Source organism: Notolepis coatsorum (assembly GCF_963971535.1).
Source record: "Notolepis coatsorum genome assembly, chromosome: 7".
In the NCBI taxonomy this organism is placed as follows: Eukaryota; Metazoa; Chordata; class Actinopteri; order Aulopiformes; family Paralepididae; genus Notolepis; species Notolepis coatsorum.
The window spans coordinates 39,298,236-39,321,888 of record NC_140171.1 but is presented as its reverse complement, the minus strand read 5'-3'; the positions used below and the strand labels follow the sequence as shown (position 1 = coordinate 39,321,888).

The 23,653-nt window shown below is 44.2% G+C and overlaps 1 protein-coding gene across 1 annotated transcript in view; it reads left to right on the top strand.

Annotated features, from left to right (window-relative positions):
- The first annotated feature begins 380 nt into the window (after positions 1 to 380).
- Positions 381 to 23,653, top strand: part of pcdh7a (protocadherin 7a) — a 99,362-nt gene continuing 76,089 nt past the window's right edge. Inside the window, exons 1-4 of the mRNA XM_084319081.1 lie at positions 381 to 659; positions 995 to 2,818; positions 3,649 to 4,831; positions 14,156 to 14,938. Of these exons, the coding sequence (XP_084175207.1) occupies positions 1,386 to 2,818; positions 3,649 to 4,831; positions 14,156 to 14,938 (3,399 nt within the window). The 5' untranslated portion in view covers positions 381 to 659; positions 995 to 1,385. The remainder of the gene's footprint in view (positions 660 to 994; positions 2,819 to 3,648; positions 4,832 to 14,155; positions 14,939 to 23,653) is intronic.

Genomic DNA, 23,653 nt, shown 5'->3' with positions numbered 1-23,653 from the left:
CAGTGAACACACTGAGAGAAAGAGAGAGAGAGGACGAGAGAGAGGGAGAGAGAGAGAGAGAGAGAGAGAGAGAGAGAGAGAGAGAGAGAGAGAGAGAGAGAGAGAGAGAGAGACGAGAGAGAGAGACAGAGAGAGAGAGACAGAGAGAGAGAGACAGAGAGAGAGAGACAGAGAGAGAGGACAGAGAGAGAGAGACAGAGAGAGAGAGAGAGGAGAGAGAGAGAGAGAGAGAGAGAGAGAGAGAGAGAGAGAGAGAGAGAGAGAGAGAGAGAGAGAGAGAGAGAGACTGCAGCATCATTTGAGAGCAGCAGCAGCAGTGGAGTCCCGCGCGCACAAGCAGTGCAGTAGAACGTGGTGCAGGTGAGAGAAAAAAAGAAAGAGGAGGAGGCGCGTGGTGTGAGGAGAGAGAATGCGGGACTCCTGGAAAAGACGCATTTCACTCGGTTCATTGCCGAAACATCCCCACGAGCGCTCACGGAATTACACTTACTGATGTTGATGTCGGAATCTTTTTTTTGCCGTTTTAGGGGCGCTGTGGAGAACTCTCGTTCTGAAAAGCACTCTTGTCTTAAACTTACGTGAAGGAATCCAACGGCTTGGCACGTTATTGCTCCACTGCGGGGAAATAACACAAAACGCAAAACAGACTCTGACTGAAGGTAAGACTGAGAGACGAAATCAAGCTGCGAGTAACAGCATTCCAAAGCCTTTGGTTTTTCTCCGTTTTTTATGCTCTCTTTGAGGATGTAAGTTAATTTCCTTGGCGTCCTGCGCCGGAGAGCCGGAGAGTTTTTCTTTGTGTATAGTGCTGCATTGCAGTTTCGAACTGTAAAAACGCGAGAAAACCCAGTGCTCCAATTGTAACCGGAATAAAAAAGAAATGACAAAGGCATTACAAACGAATAAGGGTCCTCGAGAGACAACAGGATATCTATCCGTTACGTGAGAGAAGAAGAGTCAAGTGGATTAATCTGTTTTATTTCTTTCTCTGCAGGGTGGCATTTTTTTATTTTTTATATATATTTGTACTGTGAACAGTCCTGCAAGACAGAGGAACTATTAAAGAAGTTGGGGGGAAAAAACATAATTGAGGAGAGTGGGGAGAAATAAAAGATCACAGCCCTGCCCTCCACTGCTGAAGTGAACTGTAGTGTGAGCAATGCATAGAGTGCTCTGAAGCTTTCCCCGGACCTCAGGCATTACAAACTGCAGAGGGAGAGAGAGAGAAGACAAAACACTCATGCTGTGAGGCATACAAAGAGAGGAGACTTGAGGAAAGCACGGACACTAATAGAGGGAAGAAACAGCATAAGAGAGGAGGGATAACAACGAATACAGACAGACAGGGATAGAAATAAAGAAAGAGAGGAGAGAAAGACGGAGCCATGCGGAGGCTTGGTGCAGTGCACTCCTCCACGGTGGAGACTCTCAGCCTAGTGGTCTTATTGCTGCAGATGCTGACTCAGCTACCAGTTGCCGACTCAGCTCTCCGTTACCGGGTGGCAGAGGAGGGCCCACCGGATGTCAAAATTGGTAACGTGGCCTCCGACCTGGGCCTTATAGCAGGCACAGGTACTGGGGATGTCACCTTTGCCCTGGAGAGTGGCTCGGAGTACTTCAAGATTGACAATGTGACAGGAGAGCTGACTACAGGCGCAAGGCGAATCGACCGGGAGAAGCTCCCTCAGTGTCAGATGATATTTGATGAAAATGAATGCTTCCTGGACTTTGAGGTGTCAGTCATTGGGCCGCTGCAGAGCTGGGTGGACCTATTCGAGGGACGTGTGGTCATAACTGACATCAACGACAACACACCTTCCTTCCCCTCGCCAGTGCTCCAGCTCTCAGTTGAGGAGAACAGGCCAATAGGGACTCTCTACCTGCTACCCACAGCAACTGACCGCGATTTTGGCCGGAATGGAATTGACAGGTATGAGTTGATCCAAGATGGCGGAGCTGCATCTGCCTCGGCGCGACGTACGACAGGGGGCGGGGCCATGAGCAGAGTGGACGCTGGAGTTGGTGATCGAAGGAGTAGAACAGGTGATACCAATGGGGGAGGAGGAGCCAGGAGTAGCGTATTCGAGCTACAAGTCGCGGATACACCAGATGGTGAGAAACAGCCACAGCTAATTGTGAAGGGTCCGTTGGACCGAGAGCAGCGGGACTCCTACGAACTCGTCCTGCGGGTCCGAGATGGAGGGAACCCGCCTCGATCCTCCCAAGCGTTGCTCCGTGTCTCCATCACAGACGTGAACGACAACAGTCCACGCTTTGAGCGGGCCGTGTATGAAGCTGAAATGGCAGAAAACGCTCCGCCGGGAACACCTGTGCTTCAGGTCAGAGCATCAGACCGCGACATAGGTGTCAACGGGCAGGTTGAGTATGTCTTCGGAGCAGCCACAGAATCTGTTAGGCGTCTCCTCCGGCTTGATGAGGCATCGGGATGGCTGAGTGTCCTTCATAGAATTGACAGGGAGGAAGTAGCCCAGCTGAGGTTCACGGTAACAGCAAGGGACCGAGGTCAGCCGCCCCGCACCGACCGGACCACTGTTGTCTTGGCGGTCCGAGATGAAAACGATAACGTCCCTGTCGTGGAGATTCGAAAAATCGGACGGATCCCGGTTCGCGACGGGTCTGCCCTGGTACCGGAAAACGTTCTGGTGGACACGCCGGTGGCTCTGGTGCAGGTGTCGGATCGGGACCAGGGGGAGAACGGAGCTGTGACCTGCACTGTGGTGGGAGACGTCCCATTCACGTTGAAACCTGCTGGAGAAACGGCTCTCCCGCCCCTACCTGCAGACGAAGCCTTTGACAGGTAGGGCACGTTCAGCAAAAGGCACTACACAACACCTGTCATGAATTATATCAGAAAATACATAAATGTTTATATATAAATATAGATTTAATTTAATCAAACGTATTGCATTTACAGTATGTAACTATTTGAAAGCAACAGTGATATTTCTTCTTCTCAAGACTTCACAAGATATAGTCTACAGACTTGCTAGAATGATCTGGTCAAACAGAGCACAGAGGTTCCACCTCCACTGTGGTTTCAAGTTTCAAGTTGTTGTTGAAATGCTTGTTTCTGTATTGCATACTAGGAAGTGTTTATTTGTATTTATTTTAATAGAGATTTCATAAAATGGTTTACATGGTTTCACACATCAATGCGGTCAACAAAATCATCCATCAGCATGTATGTCATACAACTTTTAACTGTTGTATTAGCCAGGGTTATAGACCATTTTACATTCATCAAATGTCTAGAAATGCAAGCTAAATAGCCCCCCCCCCCCCCCCCATCATCAACAATACAAAATTAAATGGCATTGTTGGCCTACTGACAGCTTTTGAAATGGATTAATGTCAGCAGCTGTCTTTTTGAAATTGCAATACTAAAAATGAACAAGAAAAACACTTATTGGAACCATGGGGGGGGGGGGGGGGGGGGGGGGCTGGACCTCTGTGCTCTCTAGGGTTTCAATATATAGGATATTCTTGATAGATAAATATGAAATGTGCTCATCTGTCTCTCAAATGATCATTCAGAATGTTTTGAATGTACAACTACAGTCTTTCACTGGAGCAAACATAAGCAATGGTGACAATGCCCACAACGTTTTGTTTTAAATTACTTCACAGGAATCGGAAGAAATACTTCTTGCACACATCAGCCCTGCTGGACTATGAAGCCACCAAGGAATACAGTGTCACCATTGTGGCGGTAGATTCTGGAAGCCCCAGCCTGTCCAGCAACAGCTCACTGATGGTGCGAGTGGTAGACATCAATGACCATGCTCCGACCTTTGCCCAAAGTGTCGTAGAGGTCCACTTCGCAGAGAATAATGCACCCGGTGAAAGGGTTGTCACAGTTGTAGCCACAGATGCAGATAGTGGTAAGAATGCAGAAATTGCCTATTCTCTGGACCCCTCCGTTAATGGGGCATTTTATATAGACACAGATAATGGGGATATCCGTGCAACTGGGATTCTTGACCGTGAGCAGCGGGAGAGGTATGAATTCAGAGTCATTGCCAAGGACAAGGGTGCGCCTTCTCTGCAGGGCTCGGCAACTGTCGTTGTCCAGGTGACGGACCGCAACGACAATGCTCCAAAGTTTGTCCAGGAAATCTTCACCTTCTATGTCAAAGAAAACCTCCTTGCCAACAGTCCTGTTGGCATGGTTACCGTAACTGATGCAGACGAAGGGGAAAATGCAGAACTGAGTCTGTTTGTTGAGGTCGATGAAGATGAGGAGAAGACAGATGGGGGAGTGGAAAGAAATGAGGGAGAAGATGGAGAGAAAGAACGAGAGGAGGTGTTTTCCATTGAAAACAACACTGGCACCATCTTCTCCTCTGCGTCTTTTGATCGTGAAAAGCTTTCCGCGTACACTTTCCGTGTCCGTGCCGTGGATAGTGGGGAGCCACGCAGAACTGCCACTGCCACCGTCTCCCTCTTCGTCACAGATGAAAATGACAATGCTCCATCTGTCACCTCTCCCACCAATGAATCCTACACCCTCCTTCCGCCAGCGAGCAGTGCCCGAACCATCGTCAGGACCATCACAGCCACAGACTTGGATACAGGGCCCAATGCAGACCTCAACTACGCCCTGGTGGGGGGCAATCCCTTCAGGCTGTTTGAGATTGGCCACACCAATGGGGTGATCACCCTGGCAGAGCCACTGGAGAGGCGCCACAGAGGGCTACATCGCCTGGTCATTCAGGTGAATGACAGCGGAATGCCTTCACTCTGTGCCACTGCCCTGGTTCATGTCTTCATCAATGAGAGCCTTGCCAATGCAACGCTGGTCGATGCACAGGTAAACATGACCACTACACTATACGATTAACAGGTAACCACTGATCAGAAGGAAGATTGTCAGCAGCAAGCAAGATAGATCTAAATGTGTATAGACAAACTTCAGAAAGAGGAAGAGAGAGAGAGAGAGAGAGAGAGAGAGAGAGAGAGAGAGAGAGAGAGAGAGAGAGAGATCTAAAGTCTGCCCATTGTCTTATTTTTTGGTGCAGCCATGGCTCTATTTTTGCAACACTTAATAATGATAAACCAAGATAAGATAATGATGGTCCTTCGTTTCATTTAAATAATGACCAAAATGATGACACATTACAACAGTGGACACAGGTAATGACTACAGATTATAGCTGTTTTAACTGACATTGTAAAATGATTATTTTCTCAGTAGACTGAGATAGCCTATAACAGCACCATTTTCATTAATATATTATTCCCAGATATATTCATCCCAGAAGCCTATTTCTTCTTTGAAGGCTATTGGTGTTGCCAGGTTCTTTGTACTTTGAATTGAACTCTTTGTCCAGCTTGCTTTCATATAATGATTCTGTCGTAGGGGGGAAATGCTTTATTACTGTGCTTATTTTTTTATGGTACACTGCATTAGGTGTGTGTGTGTGTGTGTGTGTGTGTGTGTGTGTGTGTGTGTGTGTGTGTGTGTGTGTGTGTGTGTGTATATGTGAATGGGTGACAGAGCGAGAGAGAAAGAGAGAGAGAGAGAGAGAGAGAGAGAGACAGAGAGAGAGATGGGACTTTCTGTTTAATTCCTCTAAAGCCACATTCCATTCACTTTAGGTCTGATAGACATTGTGATGTAGGTCCAGGCTACAGGGCATAGCAGTTACAGCATTGTCCATGCATAGCTCCTGCATGTATCTCAAAATGTGCAGAGACGTCCTTATCTGTATCTGTATCTGTTCAACCAATCTGTATTCGGATTCGGAAATGGCCGTGGTTTAAACTGGAAATATTTTATTTAATTTATTATGTTTTATTTGTCAAATTCACAAATTAACATTAGATTAAAGGAAGTCACATTAAATCCAGCAAATGTATTTTCTAACCTAATATTAATTGGCAATGCAATAGTTGTGCCTTAAGTTAAAAGCATCAAATTGATTTAATATTGACATATAATTAATTATGAATATACCTCCTTATACTGTACTCATCTGTATTTGTGCTCTCTCTTTCACTTTATTCTTATTTTTCTAAGTTCTAATAACTCTGAAGAGCACCCTTTTTGTTAAGAGTGTAGCTTTTGCACACACTCCAATTTCCATCCCCTGCTAAACCAGGTGTGTTATTTTTATGCAGCCTGTAGACTAATAGGCTACCCATACAATTTTGTTGTTCTCTGACAATAAACTTTAATCTAATCTAATATTTGTGTGATGTTCTGAAAACAAAATCAGCTTTATAGAGCAGAAAAAGTTTAAGCGCGATACTTGTCTGTCGGAAACTAATCTTAAACACATTTTTTTTTTTTTTAAAGAAAACTATAACTTTTTTTATTTTGTCTCGTTTACAAATTCAGATTGGCCCATGTTCAAAATGTTTCTAAATTATATCATCTAACAAATTATTCATACATAAGAATGATAAAGAATGATAAATATGACCGAGCGGTCAGGTGGCGTAGCGGAGATTGCGTTCGTCACCAACACCGGAGACGCTGGATTCGCCTGTTCGAATCCAGCTCACAGCTCGGGCGTTGTCACCAGCTTGGCTGGCCGTTCACACTAATACAATTGGCTGTATTAGAGGGTGGGAAAGCTGGCGGGGTGGGTCCGGGTCGTTGTAAACAGCGACTCCTACAGTTCGGTCGGGGCGCCTGCTCAGCGCGGATAGGATCTAAGGGGGGTAGTGTGATCCTTCCACACGTTACACCCTCTCAGTGAGAGTCCGCGCTGCCAGGTGAAAAGAAGCGGTTGATTGGCTGGACGTGTGTCGGAGGAAGCATGTGATAGCCTCCACTCTCCCAGACCGACTGGGGAGTAAGTGCGCAGCGACCAGGAAGCGTGTAACTGTTCCGCAACAGTAAGTGACTTCCGGGGTAGGCCTGATTGGCCCCGACAGGCACGTGACGCGCAACTTTCTCTGCCGCGCGGCACGCTCCGCGGAGCCGAGCGGCAGAGCTTACGGAATTACGTAACCGTCCAAATACGCCATGACTCTCATTCGGTGCTATAGCTCACCTGGCAGAGCAGCGGTCCTGCGATCCTGCGGTCCGTTGTTGGTGAGTTCGAATCCCATCAAATCTTTTTTTTTTAACGTGATTTTTTTTTTAACGTATTCTTTCGCCGGTTAAGGTTAGGCATGGTTAAGGTTAAGGTTAGGCATTGTTTCGGAGTTGGTTAAGGTTAGAACGGTTAAGTTTAGGCGCTGTTAAGGAGCTGGTTAAGGTTAGAGTTTGTCTTAGAGAATGGCAATATTCTTTCTATGGTTAAGGTTAGGCATGGTTAAGGTTAAGGTTAAGGTTAGGCATTGTTTCGGAGTTGGTTAAGGTTAGAACGGTTAAGTTTAGGCGCTGTTAAGGAGCTGGTTAAGGTTAGAGTTTGTGTTAGAGAATGGCAATAGACAGCCTATTTCCGCGCGACAGCTCTCAGCAGCCTCGTTGCGCGTCCTGAGTTTGCCGCGTCACGTGCCTGTCGGGGCCAATCAGGCCTACCCCGGAAGTCACTTACTGTTGCGGAACAGGTACACGCGACCAGGAAGGGGATTGGGAATTGGCATAACGACTAACTAACGGATGGGAGAAAATCGGAGGAAAAAGGAGGGAGAAAAAGATTAAAAAAAAATAAAAAATGATAAATATGAAATGTGTGGGCTATTTCCCATACATGAGCAAGGACGAGTGGATACCGCCCCAGTTCCAATCACGTAGTTTTCCGTGTCTGATAGTTAAACTGGCCTGATCATGCCCACCTTCAAAACATACTTATAATCATTTGTTTTCTTTGTTTTCTTCTTGATTTGGAGTAGTGGAAATAGTTACAATAATATATAATAATAATTAATAATATTTGGAACGGTGTGTGTCGAAAACAAATGCATTGCGTTGTTCGTTTTTATTCAGTATCTCTGTTTACCAGTAACTGCATTTGTAATACCAGGACAACCGATGACAACTCATGACATGATTTTTGAACAGATAAATTATAGTAAAGGCTGCTCTTAGTGTAGAAACAGAGATGAGAGGCACTGTGTGTCTCGGGTTGGGTCTGAAATAGGCAGGGGTGTAAAGTACTTGAGTAATTGTACTTTGTTACAATACTTATGTACTGTTTTGGGGGGATTTGTACTTTATTCGAGTATTATCAGGTTATTATCATACTTGTACTTTTACTCAATTACATTTCAGAGAAAAAAACACACTTTTTACTCCTTACATTTAAAATGCAGACCTACAAAGTACAGATCTCGCAGGTCCAACAATTTTAATTCATATATTTGTTTATCTGGCCGGCCGAACAAATGTTAACGTTATTAATCCTGCGGCCTCACTTTATTTAAAAACAGCCATTAAAATCCCCATCAATGGAAAATGAACCCGCCCATACCCATGCTGATTGGTCCTTGTGCAAGACAAGAAAGTGGGGATCTTTGATTAAACACCTGCTATCAGAAGAATAGACAGTCAGAAACAAAGTTTTTACTTTTTAGTACGTAGGTACATTTAAAAGTAGAAACTTTTTTTACTTTTACTCAAGTGTGTTTTTAGCCAGATACTCTGACTTTTACTTGAGTACGATTTTGAGACGGTACCCATACTTTTATTTGATGATGATACCCAAGTATCATTTCTGGGTACTTTTTACACCCCTGGAAATAGGTCTCCAGCGCACACGCAATAAATATAATAAATGTCACATGCATAACTCATGATGACAATTCAAGACACACTTTCTATAGGCTTTTGAAAATATAGGGGAGCCCTTGCTCTCGTGGAGATCCTAGAGAAAAGAAAATGGAAAATGAACCCGCCCATACCCATGCTGATTGGTCCTTGTGCAAGACAAGAAAGTGGGGATCTTTGATTAAACACCTGCTATCAGAAGAATAGACAGTCAGAAACAAAGTTTTTACTTTTTAGTACTTAGGTACATTTAAAAGTAGAATTTTTTTTACTTTTACTCAAGTGTGTTTTTAGCCAGATACTCTGACTTTTACTTGAGTACGATTTTGAGACGGTACCCATACTTTCATTTGATGATGATACCCAAGTATCATTTCTGGGTACTTTTTACACCCCTGGAAATAGGTCTCCAGCGCACACGCAATAAATATAATAAATGTCACATGCATAACTCATGATGACAATTTAAGACACACTTTCTATAGGCTTTTGAAAATATAGGGGAGCCCTTGCTCTCGTGGAGATCCTAGAGAAAAGAGCGAAAGAAACAGGGCAGTCTTACAGGTCCTAAAGATAGTTTTCACTGCAGTCAGGTAGATGGTGCACAGAGGCAAAGCATGCTGTGTTAATGGAGCTCACAACATAAAACAAAATCCCCCCCCTGAATAATAATAATATATGTGTGTCCATCTCATTATGTGCTTTCCCGAATTCAGATTCAGATTCGGACTCTTCCCTAATGGTCGTCGCTACAGACACTGGGTCATCATCTTAGGCGGATCAGAGTTTAGACTCTTGAGAGTCTAAACTAAAAACACATTTGTTTAGACAGGCCTTTGGTCATACATAGGCACTCTTTCTTGTCCTCACTGTTACTGATGATTTATTCTTTTATTCTACTTTTTATCTGGTTTCACTGTTTTTTAATTGCTGTCTGTTGTTGTTGTCATTTATTTCTGATTTTAGTTTTTGTTTTTATATACTAAGCTGTAGTGTAAAGCACCCTGTGCATTCGTGCTGTGAAGGGTACTATATAAATAAAAGTCATTCATTCATTTATTCATTTATTCATTCATTCATTCATTCATTCATTCATTCATTCATTCATTCATTCTTTGGGTGGTGGCAGCTCAGTGACAGTAGAATGTCGACGTGTAGAGAGGAAGTATAACACTGTAGTCTCGTCTTTAGTCCATTTATTGGTTTGGTCTTAGTTTACCAATATTAGTGAGTTGATTATTTTATTTCTCTTTTTACAAATCTGCTAATCAATTAATCAACAAAATCCACAACTATTAGTGGATGAATCTCTTTTGTTGCGTACAGCCCACCGTATGAATCGACAACATCAGAGGGAATTGAAAGGTGCAAATTGATCAATCAAGTGTGTGTGTGTGTTGAGATTAGAACGGAACATCTGGTGAGCAACGGAACAATGGACTCGCTGGGTGGAATTCACTAACACCGTATCTAAACGACTGGGCCCATTGAATCGAACAATAGGGTGTAATGTGTCCAAGCCTGTAAAGAAACTCCTTCAGATTACAGCATGGGTGGTTTATTTTGATTGTGGGAAGGAACTTGGAGGAGTAATTGAGTAGAAGTCATTGAAGGGAGAATACCTCCATCTCATAATGAAGTCAGGAGTGGTGGATGGATGCCAGGTGTAATTAGGGAAGGAAAACGGCTGCTGCTGCTGCAGCACCAGGCAGAAAATCGCTCCAGTGTTTCCTTTCCAAACGCATTCGAGGCAAACCACGTGTTTGCTAATTAGCTAGTATGTGACGCTGAGGAGTTTGGGCAAGAAGTTTAGTTATTTAATTATTTAAGCTCAGAGCCATAATGGGCTCGGTAGACCAAAAGTAAAAGTAACATAGTACTGCACTTCAATTAGTTGGTATTTGTCTGACTAGTCCCTTTTATTGATGTATTTTTAGTGATGTATTTAGTTAAACCTGGTTATTTTGTCAAATGTACTTCTCCATAACAGTTGGTGGCATAAGTGACTAATCGTGTAACTATAATTCAATCATTCATTAATTCATTCATTCATTCATTCATTCATTCATTCATTCATTCATTTGTATTTAATCTCGAAAGATCATTGAGAGCAGGCTCTCATTTACAATGACGTCGAGAGGAACAATACCATAATACAAAAACAATATAAAAACAGAAAAGTCTCAATCAAATCAATCAAAACAGTTACAGACTGAGATGAATAGTTGGCCATTATAGATTTAAGCTGACCAATGGATATTAAGGTATTGTGTTTTAAGGTGCTTTGCAAAACATTCCATGTGTCGGGGGCACAGAAGCTCAAATGAGATCTTCCTAATTCAGTGCAAACTCTGGGGACCAGAGTCAGTATGATAGGGTCCAGAGTTCAGCAATGAAGTGATGTAGGGTGGAAGATCATCAATAATAATCAATCAATCAATTATTATAATCAATAGTAATTATAATGCAAAAAAAAATCGAAATAAACCTTAGCCTTTGTCACCCAAGTCACGCTTTAAACGCATAAGCTGCAACTCTAAGAACCAGCCTGCTCGGGTCAATAGTGTGACCAGGGGAAAACAACTTGTCTCACTCATAGCATCGGCATCTGCAGTGACATGCAGATAACAGAATCCTTGGAGAGTGGAGCAGATAGATGCTGGTATGTTAAGCCCAGCCGGAACAAAGCTCCTTCAGGCTGCAGCAGAGGGGAAGAATCCACTGGGACTTGTGGATGCGACAGAGATGCACTGGAACGGAGTGGTAGAGGTTGCTGCTGCGCTATCCTGTTTTAACACACACGCACGCACGCTTGCCCGATGCGCTCTCTTACATACACATAGCTTACTCTTTCTTCTCTCTCACACGCACACAAACATATAGCGCAGGGATGCGCTAAACTAGAGAGAGAGAGAGACGCCGGGCAGAATGAGAATAGGACGGAATACTGCAGGCTAGAACAGAACAATGGGGCATGGAAGAGCGACGCCTGGCTGAGAGGGCCCCTACGTAGTGGAGGGAGGATAATGGAATGGAACCAATAGAAGAGAGAAAAGCTTTGCTAAAACAATGAAACTGAACCCACAGATAGATTGTGATGAAACAATGGGATATAACATATATATATGAGTGAAGCCTAATCAGCCTCAGATAATGTAATAAGCGAGGTGGCACACCACAGTTGCACGAGTGACACTCCACAACATTGCCAACAGCGTACACTGTACATTTTAATTTTTTAAAGATCTCGGGAAATTCACTATTATTTTACAGATTACTTTTGTTTTTCTACTTTAATGTAAATGCGATAAAAATACAGTAATTTACCTTTTTATCAAAATATTAACCATTAAATAAAGGTTGTAATCATTAAATGTATTTGATTTTACTGTAATTTGACAGTAAGTATTTGGCAACCGTTGCTGCCAGACATTTACAGTTTTTTTTACAGTCTTCTTTTTTTACAGTGTAGACAGTAATTAGTTATTATGGAAAACCATAGTGGATATGATGTGATTGCTCCTTCCCCCCAACTCTCTCTCTCTGCCCCCCCCCCTCCAGCCTTAACTATCATTCATAACACAGCAGAGGATTGTATGAGTCAAAATCCCAGGCATGACAGTGTCTTCAGGGCTCAAGGTGTCAGCCCTGCAGAATGAGCTGTGTCACTGATAGACAGGAGACACAGTTTGCGTTGTAATACCCTTGTCTCTCATTATAGAGCTTATATGCGTGTGTATATTTGCATGTGCGTGTGTCTTTGTGTGCACGTATGTGAGCGTGTGTGAATGTGTGCACATAATGGCCCTCCTAACATAGCTGCCATGTATTGATTAGCTATATACTGATGCATGACCCTATTCCATATTACCAGCAGGGCTCTCCATTGTCTCTTGCTGAGCAGGACTCCCTAACCTGTAATGGCTCTGTTTGTGTTCCAACATAACCCACTTTCTTATAATGATCTTTTAATGGGGCAGTGCTAGCTTAGTGACGTATGTGCGCATGCATGTGCATGTGTGTTTTGAATGTTTGTGTGTATTATGACCCCTTTCATATGTGAGGATACTTTGTCTACTTCCACCCCAACATACAAGGTTCTGAATTTGTATTGAGATTCACCCCATAGTACCTCTCAGAGCAGCAATCTAGTATTGAGATTCACCCCATAGTACCTCTCAGAGCAGCAATCTAGTATTGAGATCCACCCCATAGTACCTCTCAGAGCAGCAATCTAGTATTGGGATTCACCCCATAGTACCTCTCAGAGCAGCAATCTAGTATTGAGATTCACCCCATATTACCTCTCAGAGCAGCAATCTAGTATTGAGATTCACCCCATATTACCTCTCAGAGCAGCAATCCAGTATTGAGATTCACCCCATATTACCTCTCAGTGCAGCAATCTAGTATTGAGATTCACCCCATATTACCTCTCAGTGCAGCAATCTAGTATTGAGATTCACCCCATATTACCTCTCAGAGCAGCAATCTAGTATTGAGATTCACATCATAGTACCTCTCAGAGCAACAATCTGAAATCCCATATGAGAAAAATAAAGTAGGGAAAAGGAAAAAAAGGAAATAATAAATATTTTTGGAACATGTCCACGTCTTTTAGTTTTATACCATCCCTATACCAGCCTGCTTAGTGCAATGCCCAGTGGTGATTGTAAATACTTCAGCAAATCCATTCCTATGTTAATATAATTTACAAAGGAGATAATTTTCACTGATGAGACAGTAGCTGTTTTTATTTTATATATTACATTTCATACATTTATTTACTGGTTCTCTCTCCCTCTCTCTCTTTATCTCTCCCTCTTTCACTCTCTTTATATATCTACCCCTCTATCTCTATCTCTCTCTTCCTCTCTCTCCCTCTCTATCTTGCTCTCCTTCTTTCCTTTGTTTATTTGTACATTTATTTACTGGTTCTCCCTCTCTCTATCTCCCTCTTTCTCTCCCTCTCTCTACTTCTCTCTTTCTCTCCCTCTCTATCTCTCTCTCTCCCTCTTTCCGTTATTTAACTGTCTCTGACCTACCTCATTTAAAGTTTCATCTTTCTTTAATCTTAATTCACTTCATACAGTACTGTATGTCCTTTGGCATTTCCTCTACCACTAATTGTTTCCTCCCTCTCCAAATATTTAAATATTGATTTACCAGTCAGGAAATAGATGAGGTGAGAATGTAGAGCGTTAAAGGCAAGATTAAAAATCTTGCAAGGAGAAGCAATAGCATTTACATAAGAGTGTCAGGGTGTGTATCTCAGCAGTGTTACCTCCACTAAAAGTCAAATATATTCAAAAGAAAATAGGATTATAAAATATAATTGTTGATGCACTTCTGTGACCCATGCTTCTTATGTCTATTCTTCAGCTCTTGTCGTAGTTTCTTTCTCTCACCCATCCTCTCCTCTGTTCCTCTATACATTTCCCCCCTTCCTTCTATTCTCTCTCTCCCCTTCAGGTGGCTCGTAGCCTGATGGCCCCTCTCTCCCTGGACATCGCCGGTGACCCGGACAGCGAGCGAGCCTTGGGGAAGCAGCGCCTCAGCGTGGCCATCGGGGTGCTAGCGGGAGCCGCGGCCGTCATCCTGGTCATTCTCCTGGTGGTCACGGCGCGCCAGTGTGGCGCCCAGGGCAAGAACGGCTACGAGGCCGGTAAGAAGGAGCCAGAGGAAGACTTCTTCAGTCCCCAGGGGGCTCAGCCACAGGCCGGCCGCGGGGGCTCAGATAGAGGCCGGAAGCCCCGCAGGGACAAGCGCAGCGGGAGCGGAGGCAGCGTGACCACGGGCGGAGCCAAGTCGGACAGGTCACTCTACAGCGGTATTGTCACGGTGAACGGGTTACGTTGCCATGCCAACGATGAGGACGAGGAAGACGTGAGCAGTGCCAGTGAGCGTCTGGCGGCCCGCTACTGTGCCATGGATGGCGACCCGGCCAGCCCACGAATGACCGGTGGCGGCATGCGGCACCAGTCGAGCCCAGATCTGGCCAGGCATTACAAGTCGAGCTCGCCTCTCCCGGCGGTCCACCTCCAGCCCCACTCTCCCCCGGCAGAGGGCAAGAAGCATCAGGCTGTCCAGGAGCTGCCCCCATCCAACACCTTTGTGGGCAGCGGGGGATGTGTGGGGAGCGCAGGCTCCAGCAGCAGCAGTAGCGGAGGCAGTGGAAACGCAGACGCCATGTCCCTGGGATCTGACCAGTGCTCAGAGTACGGCTGCCAAACCGGGAACAAGTACAGCAAGCAGGTAGGAGGGGGACTGGAACTGGAGTGGTAATGGATGGGATGGGACCATAGGCAGCCTTATGGTTCAGTATCAAATGTGGGGCCCTTATCTTATCCTAACAACCCCCCCTACCCCCTGCATGTATATTTACAGGAGAATGTAAATATAAAGTGAACCAGTAAACCAGTGATTCTCAAGCTATGGGGCGCACACAAGAGATCTTTTCTGCTTACTTTTCAGCCCTAAAATCCTGATGCATAATTGTACAGTAACATGCCATATACAGAATGAAACAGCAAATGTTGAGGTTTCTGGAGACATGATGCGTTATATTCTACCACACCCAGAAGCAAATTTAAATATAATGTTTTAGGGGAATTTTCGATAAGGTGGGAAGCCACTGTGCCAAACTCACCACAACGCAACTCAGCTAGGCCTTGGGGATTTTCCATCCCTTGGTTTATGTCAGAAACAGAATCAGTATCAAAATCAGAATCCAAATCAGAAAGGTATTTATTGCCAAGTAGCTTTCACATACAATGAATTTGATTTGGTCATTTCGGTGCGACATTAACACATTAACTGCCACGCTTATATCCATCAATGTTTGATCACTGCCACCAGTCTAAGTCTATGGAGATGTTTACCTTCTTTGCAGGGCTATAACTTTTAAAATTGTACAATGAACACAAATCTGTCAGTGCCGAGTCCGACCTCATCTTAAATAACAAACAGCATTGCTTGTTGTAGTTAACAAAGAGAGGCAGAGTTGATTTTGCACAAAACTTTTTAAAAATCGTATTTTTTTTATTATAATTCTTTTTTTATAATCGAATTTTATTTTCATATTCGAATCCCATGCCCATCCAACGAAGCTTCGAAGTATTTAAGACAGCCCTAGTTGAAGGTCAGATGGGGGTCAAATCGAATCCCCAGATTTGTGACTGAGGGGGAGAGGGGGATGACCTGGCCGTCAAAGGTGAGATGGGATATGGATGAAGACTGAACCTCAACCTGGTGAGGGGTGCCAATGAGAAGTGCCTCGGTTTTTTTGCTGTTTAGTTGGAGGAAGTTGCTGTTCATCCATGCCTTAACTCCTCAAGACAGGTGGTGAGGCATGACAGAGCTGCAGAGGGGTTTGGGGCAGTTTTTATGTAGAGTTGTGTGTCATCGGCATAACAGTGGAAGGACATTCCATGTCTGCCGATGACACAACCGAGGGGGAGCATGTAGGTGATGAATAGGATGGGACCAAGAACCGACCTCTGCGGAACACCACAGGTGACATCGAGCAGCCTGGACTTGTGTCCTTCCAGTGAGACATATTCAGTCCTGCCTAAGAGGTAGGACTGGAACCACTGCAGTGCATGGTCCGACAGTCCAACAGTGTTGTGGAGGCGCTCCAGGAGGATGGTGTGGTCCACAGTGTCAAACGCCGCTGTCAGATCGAGGAGGATGAGGTGTGAATAGTATAATTATAAAGTAAAAATAAAAATAGGCCAGGGCTGTACAACTGTGCAATATGTGGTCAAGTATATACACTAATTCGAATAAAAATAACAACACAGCTACAATAACAATGTCAGGAGCAAGGTTCCTTCTACAAGGTGAAAGACTTTGTCAGTGAACATCTTTCCGTTTTGGTGACATGTCTTGTCAAGGGTTTCCATTTCCACCATGCAGCAGTGCGCACATTTGCTTTGTCAACCAACCCTAGGTGTTTCTGTCAACCGAGGCCTTGAAAAGGGTGAGACATACAGTACAGCAGCTACAGCCGCCTATGGATGAGATTCTGAGTCTTTTGAGTTCAGCTCACACTCACACTCTATTTTCCTCTGCACTTCCTCTGTCTTTTTCTATTTGTAAGTCTTATATATAAATCTCACACAGCTCTCTCCTCTCTCTCTCTCTCTCTCTCTCTCTCTCTCTCTCTCTCTCTCTCTCTCTCTCTCTCTCTCTCGGATGTCCTGATGTCCATATTTATTTCTATTCATACTGCTGACATACTGTACTGCACACACCATTGCTGGTGTCTAAACATTGTTTTATCTCTCCAGAATAGCTGTCATTGTGTGTGTGTGTGTGTGTGTGTGTATGTGTGTGTGTGTGTGTGTGTGTGTATGTGTGTGTGTGTGTGTGTGTGTGTGTGTGTGTGTGTGTGTGTGTGTGTGTGTGTGTGTGTGTGTGTGTGTGTGTGTGTGCGCGCGCGTGCGTGCGTGTGTGTGTGTGGGTGCACGCGGATTTGTGTGCCGGTGGGGGGGGGGGGTGACTGTGTGTGTGTGACGTGTGTGTGTGTGCAGGTTTGGGGGTGACTGTGTGTGTGACTGTGTGTGTGTGTGTGTGTGTGTGTGTGTGTGTGTGTGTGTGTGTGTGTGTGCGTGCATGCGTGTGTGTGTGTGTGTGTGTGTGTGTGTGTGTGTGTGTGTGTGTGTGTGTGTGTGTGTGTGTGTGTGTGTGTGTGTGTGAAGGTAAGCCTGTGAGCAGTGTGACGGTACCCTACTGTCAGAGAGTGTGTTACTCTGTGTCAAACATCAGGTCTCTATTTAGCGAGGCTTACTGCTGCCACATGACTCCCGTTTTGTGTGTACGTGTGGCTGTGTGTGTATGTGTATGTATATGTGTGTATGTGTGTGTCTGTGTGTAATATGTGTGTATGTGAGTGAGCATGTGTGTGGCAGTCTGTATGGGCCCCCACAGGAGTTGCATAGGGGTATGGACACAGAACGAGTGGGTGTAAAGTAGTCCCCAACTGGTTAATTGGCCATTTTTCTTTTCCTTCTTTCTCTCTCCCTCCCTTTCCTTTAATAATTTTGCAGACTGCATTATATATTAATTCCATAAACAACACCAAACGCTGAGATAAAGGCTACATAGGGTAATGACTGCAGCAGCGTTGGTCTCGACCAAGGAGGCTGCAGTCTAAAGCTCCGCTCCCGCTGACAGATCTATGCTGCACACGTAAGCACACGGTCCCTCACCCCCGCACACCACTACACACACACACACACACACACACACAAACACACACATGTATCTACACTCACACCCTGACACAGCAGGGTCTCCCCAGTCAGTCCATGGGGGGGTGCTCCCAGGAGTGACGCCTGAGTGACAGCCAACCTTTCTTAAAGGGGCGGTGTGGTGTCCCATTTCCTTGACAGACACTTCTACATTTATCCTCCCTGCGCTAGAAAAAAGTGCTGATGTGGTCATTAGAGAGAGGAAGGAGAGGAGCTTCTTAGGCTAATCAATTCATACATAGGCCTCCTGATCCTGCACAACACACACACACACACACGCACACGCGCACACACTCCAGAGGTTAATCCATTATATAGTCAATCCCCTTAATCTGCCATTCTCGGGGAAAGAAAATGCTTACTGGGGAAGTTTGGTGTTCACGGTTATGCGCGTGCAAAAACGTGCACACACACACACACGACAATGGGCTAATGATTTATTGAATGCACAGCGTAATTAACTCTTTTGTAGCCGCATAGGTTGACCTTACATAACATCCTATGACAAGCAGTTTCATACAGTGTGTGTGTGCGCGCGTGTACGCGCACGCGTGTGTGTGTGTGTGTGTGTGCATTTGTGAGTGAGTGAGTGTGTGTCTCTCTCTTTGTGTGTGTTGGTGGAGGCCTGCTTAGTATCGTGCTTAACGGACTACTTACTTCACATATGTCCATGCATTTTGTATGAGAAGGCAGCAGACTGTCGTGGAAATTACTAAGAACAAAAGATGAGCCGATGTGAAATCATTCTGAGTCGAGTTATTAAAAAAATAACATATTTATTCATCTGTGGCCACAGTGAAAGTGATCAGTTTATAGAAAAACACACATGTTTACACACAAGCGTCTGACCAGAAAGTGACAAAGAGCTCTGGTCAGAACGTACATTAATACACAATTGAAATTACGTAACACTATACATCCAGATATGACAGAAAGGAAAACAAAATGTGCCCCAGTTATGGAATAAATAACAAGACTGGCTCAATAGCCTTTGTTATGTCTTAACCCATTCTTCGCCAGGCATTGTACCCTTCTTATACCATCCTCTGCCAGCTCTATTTGTCTATGGAGATGTTCACCTACTTTTCAGGGCTATAACTTTTTAAATTGTATTGCTAAATTGACATTACTATTGCCCATTCAACATCGATTAGCTATCGTTCAGGATGTAGGAAAGTTTTACTTTTTCATTCACACATTCATACAAAAATACCGTCCAGAGTATAAATATGTTTTTATCGTTTTCTGCAGTATTTCATAGAACATGAGTTATAGCCATAAATGCATATATTACATCATCAAATGCAATTTGATACCGATTGATGCCAGATTAAAAATGTCAACTGTACAAGGTCCCAGACGTTATGACTCATCATGCGCGGTTGACCGGAGGGGGGGGGGGGGGGGGTGTTTATAATGCAATGACCGACGTTAAATGAATCATGTAGTATGGGTGATATATTGATCATAGCAGTTTGTATGGATAATAATAATCAAAAAACGCTGAAACTCACCGCAGCTTCCTCCTAGCGATGGTGGATGATACTGGAGCAAAAAGATCGCTATTATGGGATGTTGATCTATGCTCTCCATTTCCAGGTTGTATAATACTATATACGTCCAAATAATGTTGTTTATCGAGTTATGGCAACGGATCGATTATCCAGTGTGTCCAGATGGAGTCCCGCGAGCGATAGCGAGTGGCGGACAGAATAGGGGTGACACCAAGCACTTCCGGCCCACTTCCGGTTTGGCAACTCGCCGATCGGCCACCAGGTGGCGGTATTGAAGCGCTGGAGAGTTGAGTGGAGATCTACAGCACCAGTCATGACTCCGTGGGTGAAATGTGAATACCTTGACGAAAATTTGAAATATTGATCTCGATGACGGCGTAATCCGTCATTGGCAGATTAAGCATGGCGAGGAATGACGTCTTAATCCGTCAATGGCGGAGAATGGGTTAACTGGGGAGAGAAATAGCCTTGGCTCGGCTCTACAGCTCCCACACCTTGGAGTTCTTAAAGGGACAGTAGTGTCTGCTGTAGTCAGGCTAGTTCACTTAGTTGGTTATATTAAACTAGTCAAGCTGTAAGACATAGAATACAGGTGCAGCTCAATAAATTAGAATATCGTGGAAAAGTCCATATATTTTGCTGTATTGATGCAGTCATTTGTGCAAAAGGAGCCCCAACCAAGTACATACTGCATGAACATGAACATACTTTTCAGAAGGCCGACATTTCTATATTTAATTTTTTTTATTGGTCTTATTCAAAACTGAGATACAGAATTTTGGGCTTTCATGCGCTGTAAGCCATAATCATCCAAATCAAAACAAATAAAGGCTTAAATATTTCACTTTGTGTGTAATGAATCTATAATCTATGAGAGTTTCGCTTTTTGAATTGAATTACTGAAATAAAACAACTTCCACGATATTCTAATTTATTGAGCTGCACCTGTATGTATTTTAACACAGATGTATAGACATAGATAACATTTCCATAACAAGACAGACTCTGAAGGTAATAGGTGGAGTGTACATGCGAGTAGAGTACTTGGCAGCCAGAGGAGAAGCAGCCAGAATCTAAATGAGCGTTAGATTAGGCAGAGAGTGGGAGAACACGATATGGGGGGGGGGGGGTCTGCTGCAGCAAATGAGATGGGGGGGATCTAGAATTTCAAAGCGTCTCTATTGGGTCAGTGAAAGACTCCAAAAAACGGTAGATGGATGAAAGCGGCACATCATCAAACCAAGTGGAGGTGTTTCTGAAAATAAATAGGGATCACTGCACCGAACAAGCATTGTTAACAACACTCACCCTGGCCTAGTTTGGTGTTTAACAACACTCACCCTGGACTAGTTTGATGTTTAACAACACTCACCCTGGACTAGTTTGATGTTTAACAAAACTCACCCTGGCCTTGTTTGGTGTTTAACACTCACCCTGGCCTTGTTTGATGTTTGACAACTCACTGAATGAATGAAAGAATGAATGGATGTATGAATAAATAATAGGGGTGTAACGGTACACAAAATCCACGGTTCGGTACGTACCTCGGTTTTGAAGTCACGGTTCGGTATGATTTTTGGTACAGGAGGGGGGGGGGGGGGGATGCAAAACAAAAAATTGCTTTTCATTTATCTATTTATTTATTTAACTGTATTAAACAATATAAAACGAATTGGCCATAATTTACTGAGCAAACTAAGGCTTACTGCTGTAACCCACTAATAACACTTAAAGTAAATCTGAAGATTATTATATAGCAGATGCCTTGGATAAGTCGTGGACAACTGTAGCGTGTGCTTGTTTATACAGAGCTGGTATGACTTGCTGGCTGAAATACGGATGAGAGAGAACTAGGTAGCGGGGCTCTATTACTTTTAACATGTGCTTAAACCCTGTGTTCTCGACAACGGAGTATGGTCGCAGATCTGCTGCTATAAAAACACCTATGGCGTTTGTTATTGCTTTGGCCCGGTCTGAATTAATAGCGAGATGCTGCTTGAATGCCACGGGGAGCTGGGTGTGCACTAGGGTCTGTTTCTTCCTTGTACCAGTGATATTCACATTTGGGTGACATAGCCCCTTTCGTGACTGTGATGCAAGGCTTGCATCAGTCACGAAAGGGGCTAGCCGGCACGTAGCTTTAGTGCGATCCACCCGTCTTTGTCCATTACTGTCGTTAACTGGGAATCCGAAATTATCGCAAACGGGAGACTTGAATGTTGTGGGAGCATCTTCTAGCTCTGGCTGGTCACTTAGTAATGCACCCGCCATACTAAGGCTAATATGCTATGCTGAATTACAGCTATCGTTCAGTGTAGCTGCGTGCTGCGTGGGATGAACAAACAACATCCGGTTAGTTGTGCACGTTATATTTGGGACGGGGGGATTTAAGTTCCGCAAAAGAAGGTTCTGTACCGTTGCAATCGTTCGGTGCACAGCGCGTACTGTACCGGAGGACCACATTGAGGCGGTACAGTACGTATTCGCGTACGTTACACCCTAATAAATAATACTAATTTGGAAAATCGATATATTTTTAAGTGTGAACCATCTTTTCTCTGCCAAAAATAAATGACGGGAGAAATAAGGTAAGAACCTAACGATGGGACATGATGGAGGAAGAGCACAAGTTATTATACTACTAGTACATACTAGTTGTTCATGTCTGAGAGAAAAAAGAGAGGTGAGAAAGAGAAGGAGAGAGAGAGAGAGAGAGAGAGAAGAGAGAGAGAGAGAGAGAGAGAGAGTGAGAGAGAGTCGAGAGAGAGAGAGGTTGAAAGTTAGACAAAGGCTGAAAGTGGGAGAGGGAGGTTGAGAGGTTGAGAAAAGAGAGAGATGTTGAGAAAGAGAGTATATAGAGAGAGAGGGAACACATTTCCATACTCTGAGCATGGATGAGTACAGTAGGAGAATGAAAGGGTGTGGAGAAAATGAGAGAGGAAGAGAGAGAGAGGGAGAGGGGAGTGCTCTGGAGAGAAGATGAGTGACAATAAGACACAGATGAGAGGATTAGTTGTAGAGGAACAGAGAGAGAGAGAGAGAGAATATGCATGGTGGAGAGGGATGTGTGCACAGTCGATAGAAAGTAGGGGAACATTTTGGGAGAAACAGAGAGAGAGACAGAGGAAGTGATAAGGAATATGCATGAGGGTGCAGGTCGATAAAGAGAGGGAGATGTATAGGGTAAAAAAGAGAATGTGTGTGGGCAAGTGGAATAGAGAGAAAGAGAGAGAGAGAGAGAGAGAGAGAGAGAGAGAGAAGAGAGAGAGAGAGAGAGAGAGAGAGAGTGAGAGAGAGAGAGAGACAGATGGGGTCGATAGAGAGGAGAAAGAAGTATAGAGAGGGGTGGAGAGATAGAGAATGTGCGTGAGAGGATGGGAGAGAGAGAGAGGTCTGGTTTGGGTGGCGGCCAGAGAGAGTGAAGTGCTGAGATGTGGGTCATCAGGATACATTAATGATCACAGCAGTCACATGGCACTGCAGTCAATATGGACACATTGGCCTCTCTCGCTACTACCCCTCCCACCTCCATCCCCACCGTAGCACCTATCTCTCACTGGTCCCTTCTCTCTCTCTCTCTCTCTCTCGCTCTCTCTCTCTCTCTCTCTCTCTCTCTCTCTCTCTCTCTCTCTCTCTCTCTCTCTCTCTCTCTCAATTTCCCTACTCTCTTCCACTTTTCTCTATCTATATGCATTAACTCTCTCCCTACTCTCCCTCTTTCCCTTCTCTCTCTCCTTAGTCTCTTTCCCTCATCTTTCTCCATACTTTCTCTACCCCCACCTTCGCTTATCTCTCTCTGCCTTACCTACTGTTGCTCCTCTCTTCCTTTCCTCTCTCTACCTTCCCCACCTCCTATTGCTCCTCTCTCTCGCTCTCTCTCTCTCTGTCTCCTCACACACACAAATGCACACTCTCTGCACTGTCTATAGAAACAGTGGCCAACAGCTGTCTCTAACTTTCTCTCTCATTAAAGTAGTTTTCATCTGCCCCATTGCTCTCAATCTGCCCCTATTGCTCTCTATCTGCCCCCTATTCCTCTCAATCTGCCCCTATTCCTCTCAATCTGACCCTATCCTCTCAATCTGACCCTATTTCTCTCAATCTGACCCTATTACTGTAATCCCAATCATATTCCCTCTTTCTTTTTTTCTGTCCATAATTATTTCTTTCTCTTTGTCTTTTTCTATCTTTCTTCTTTTTTT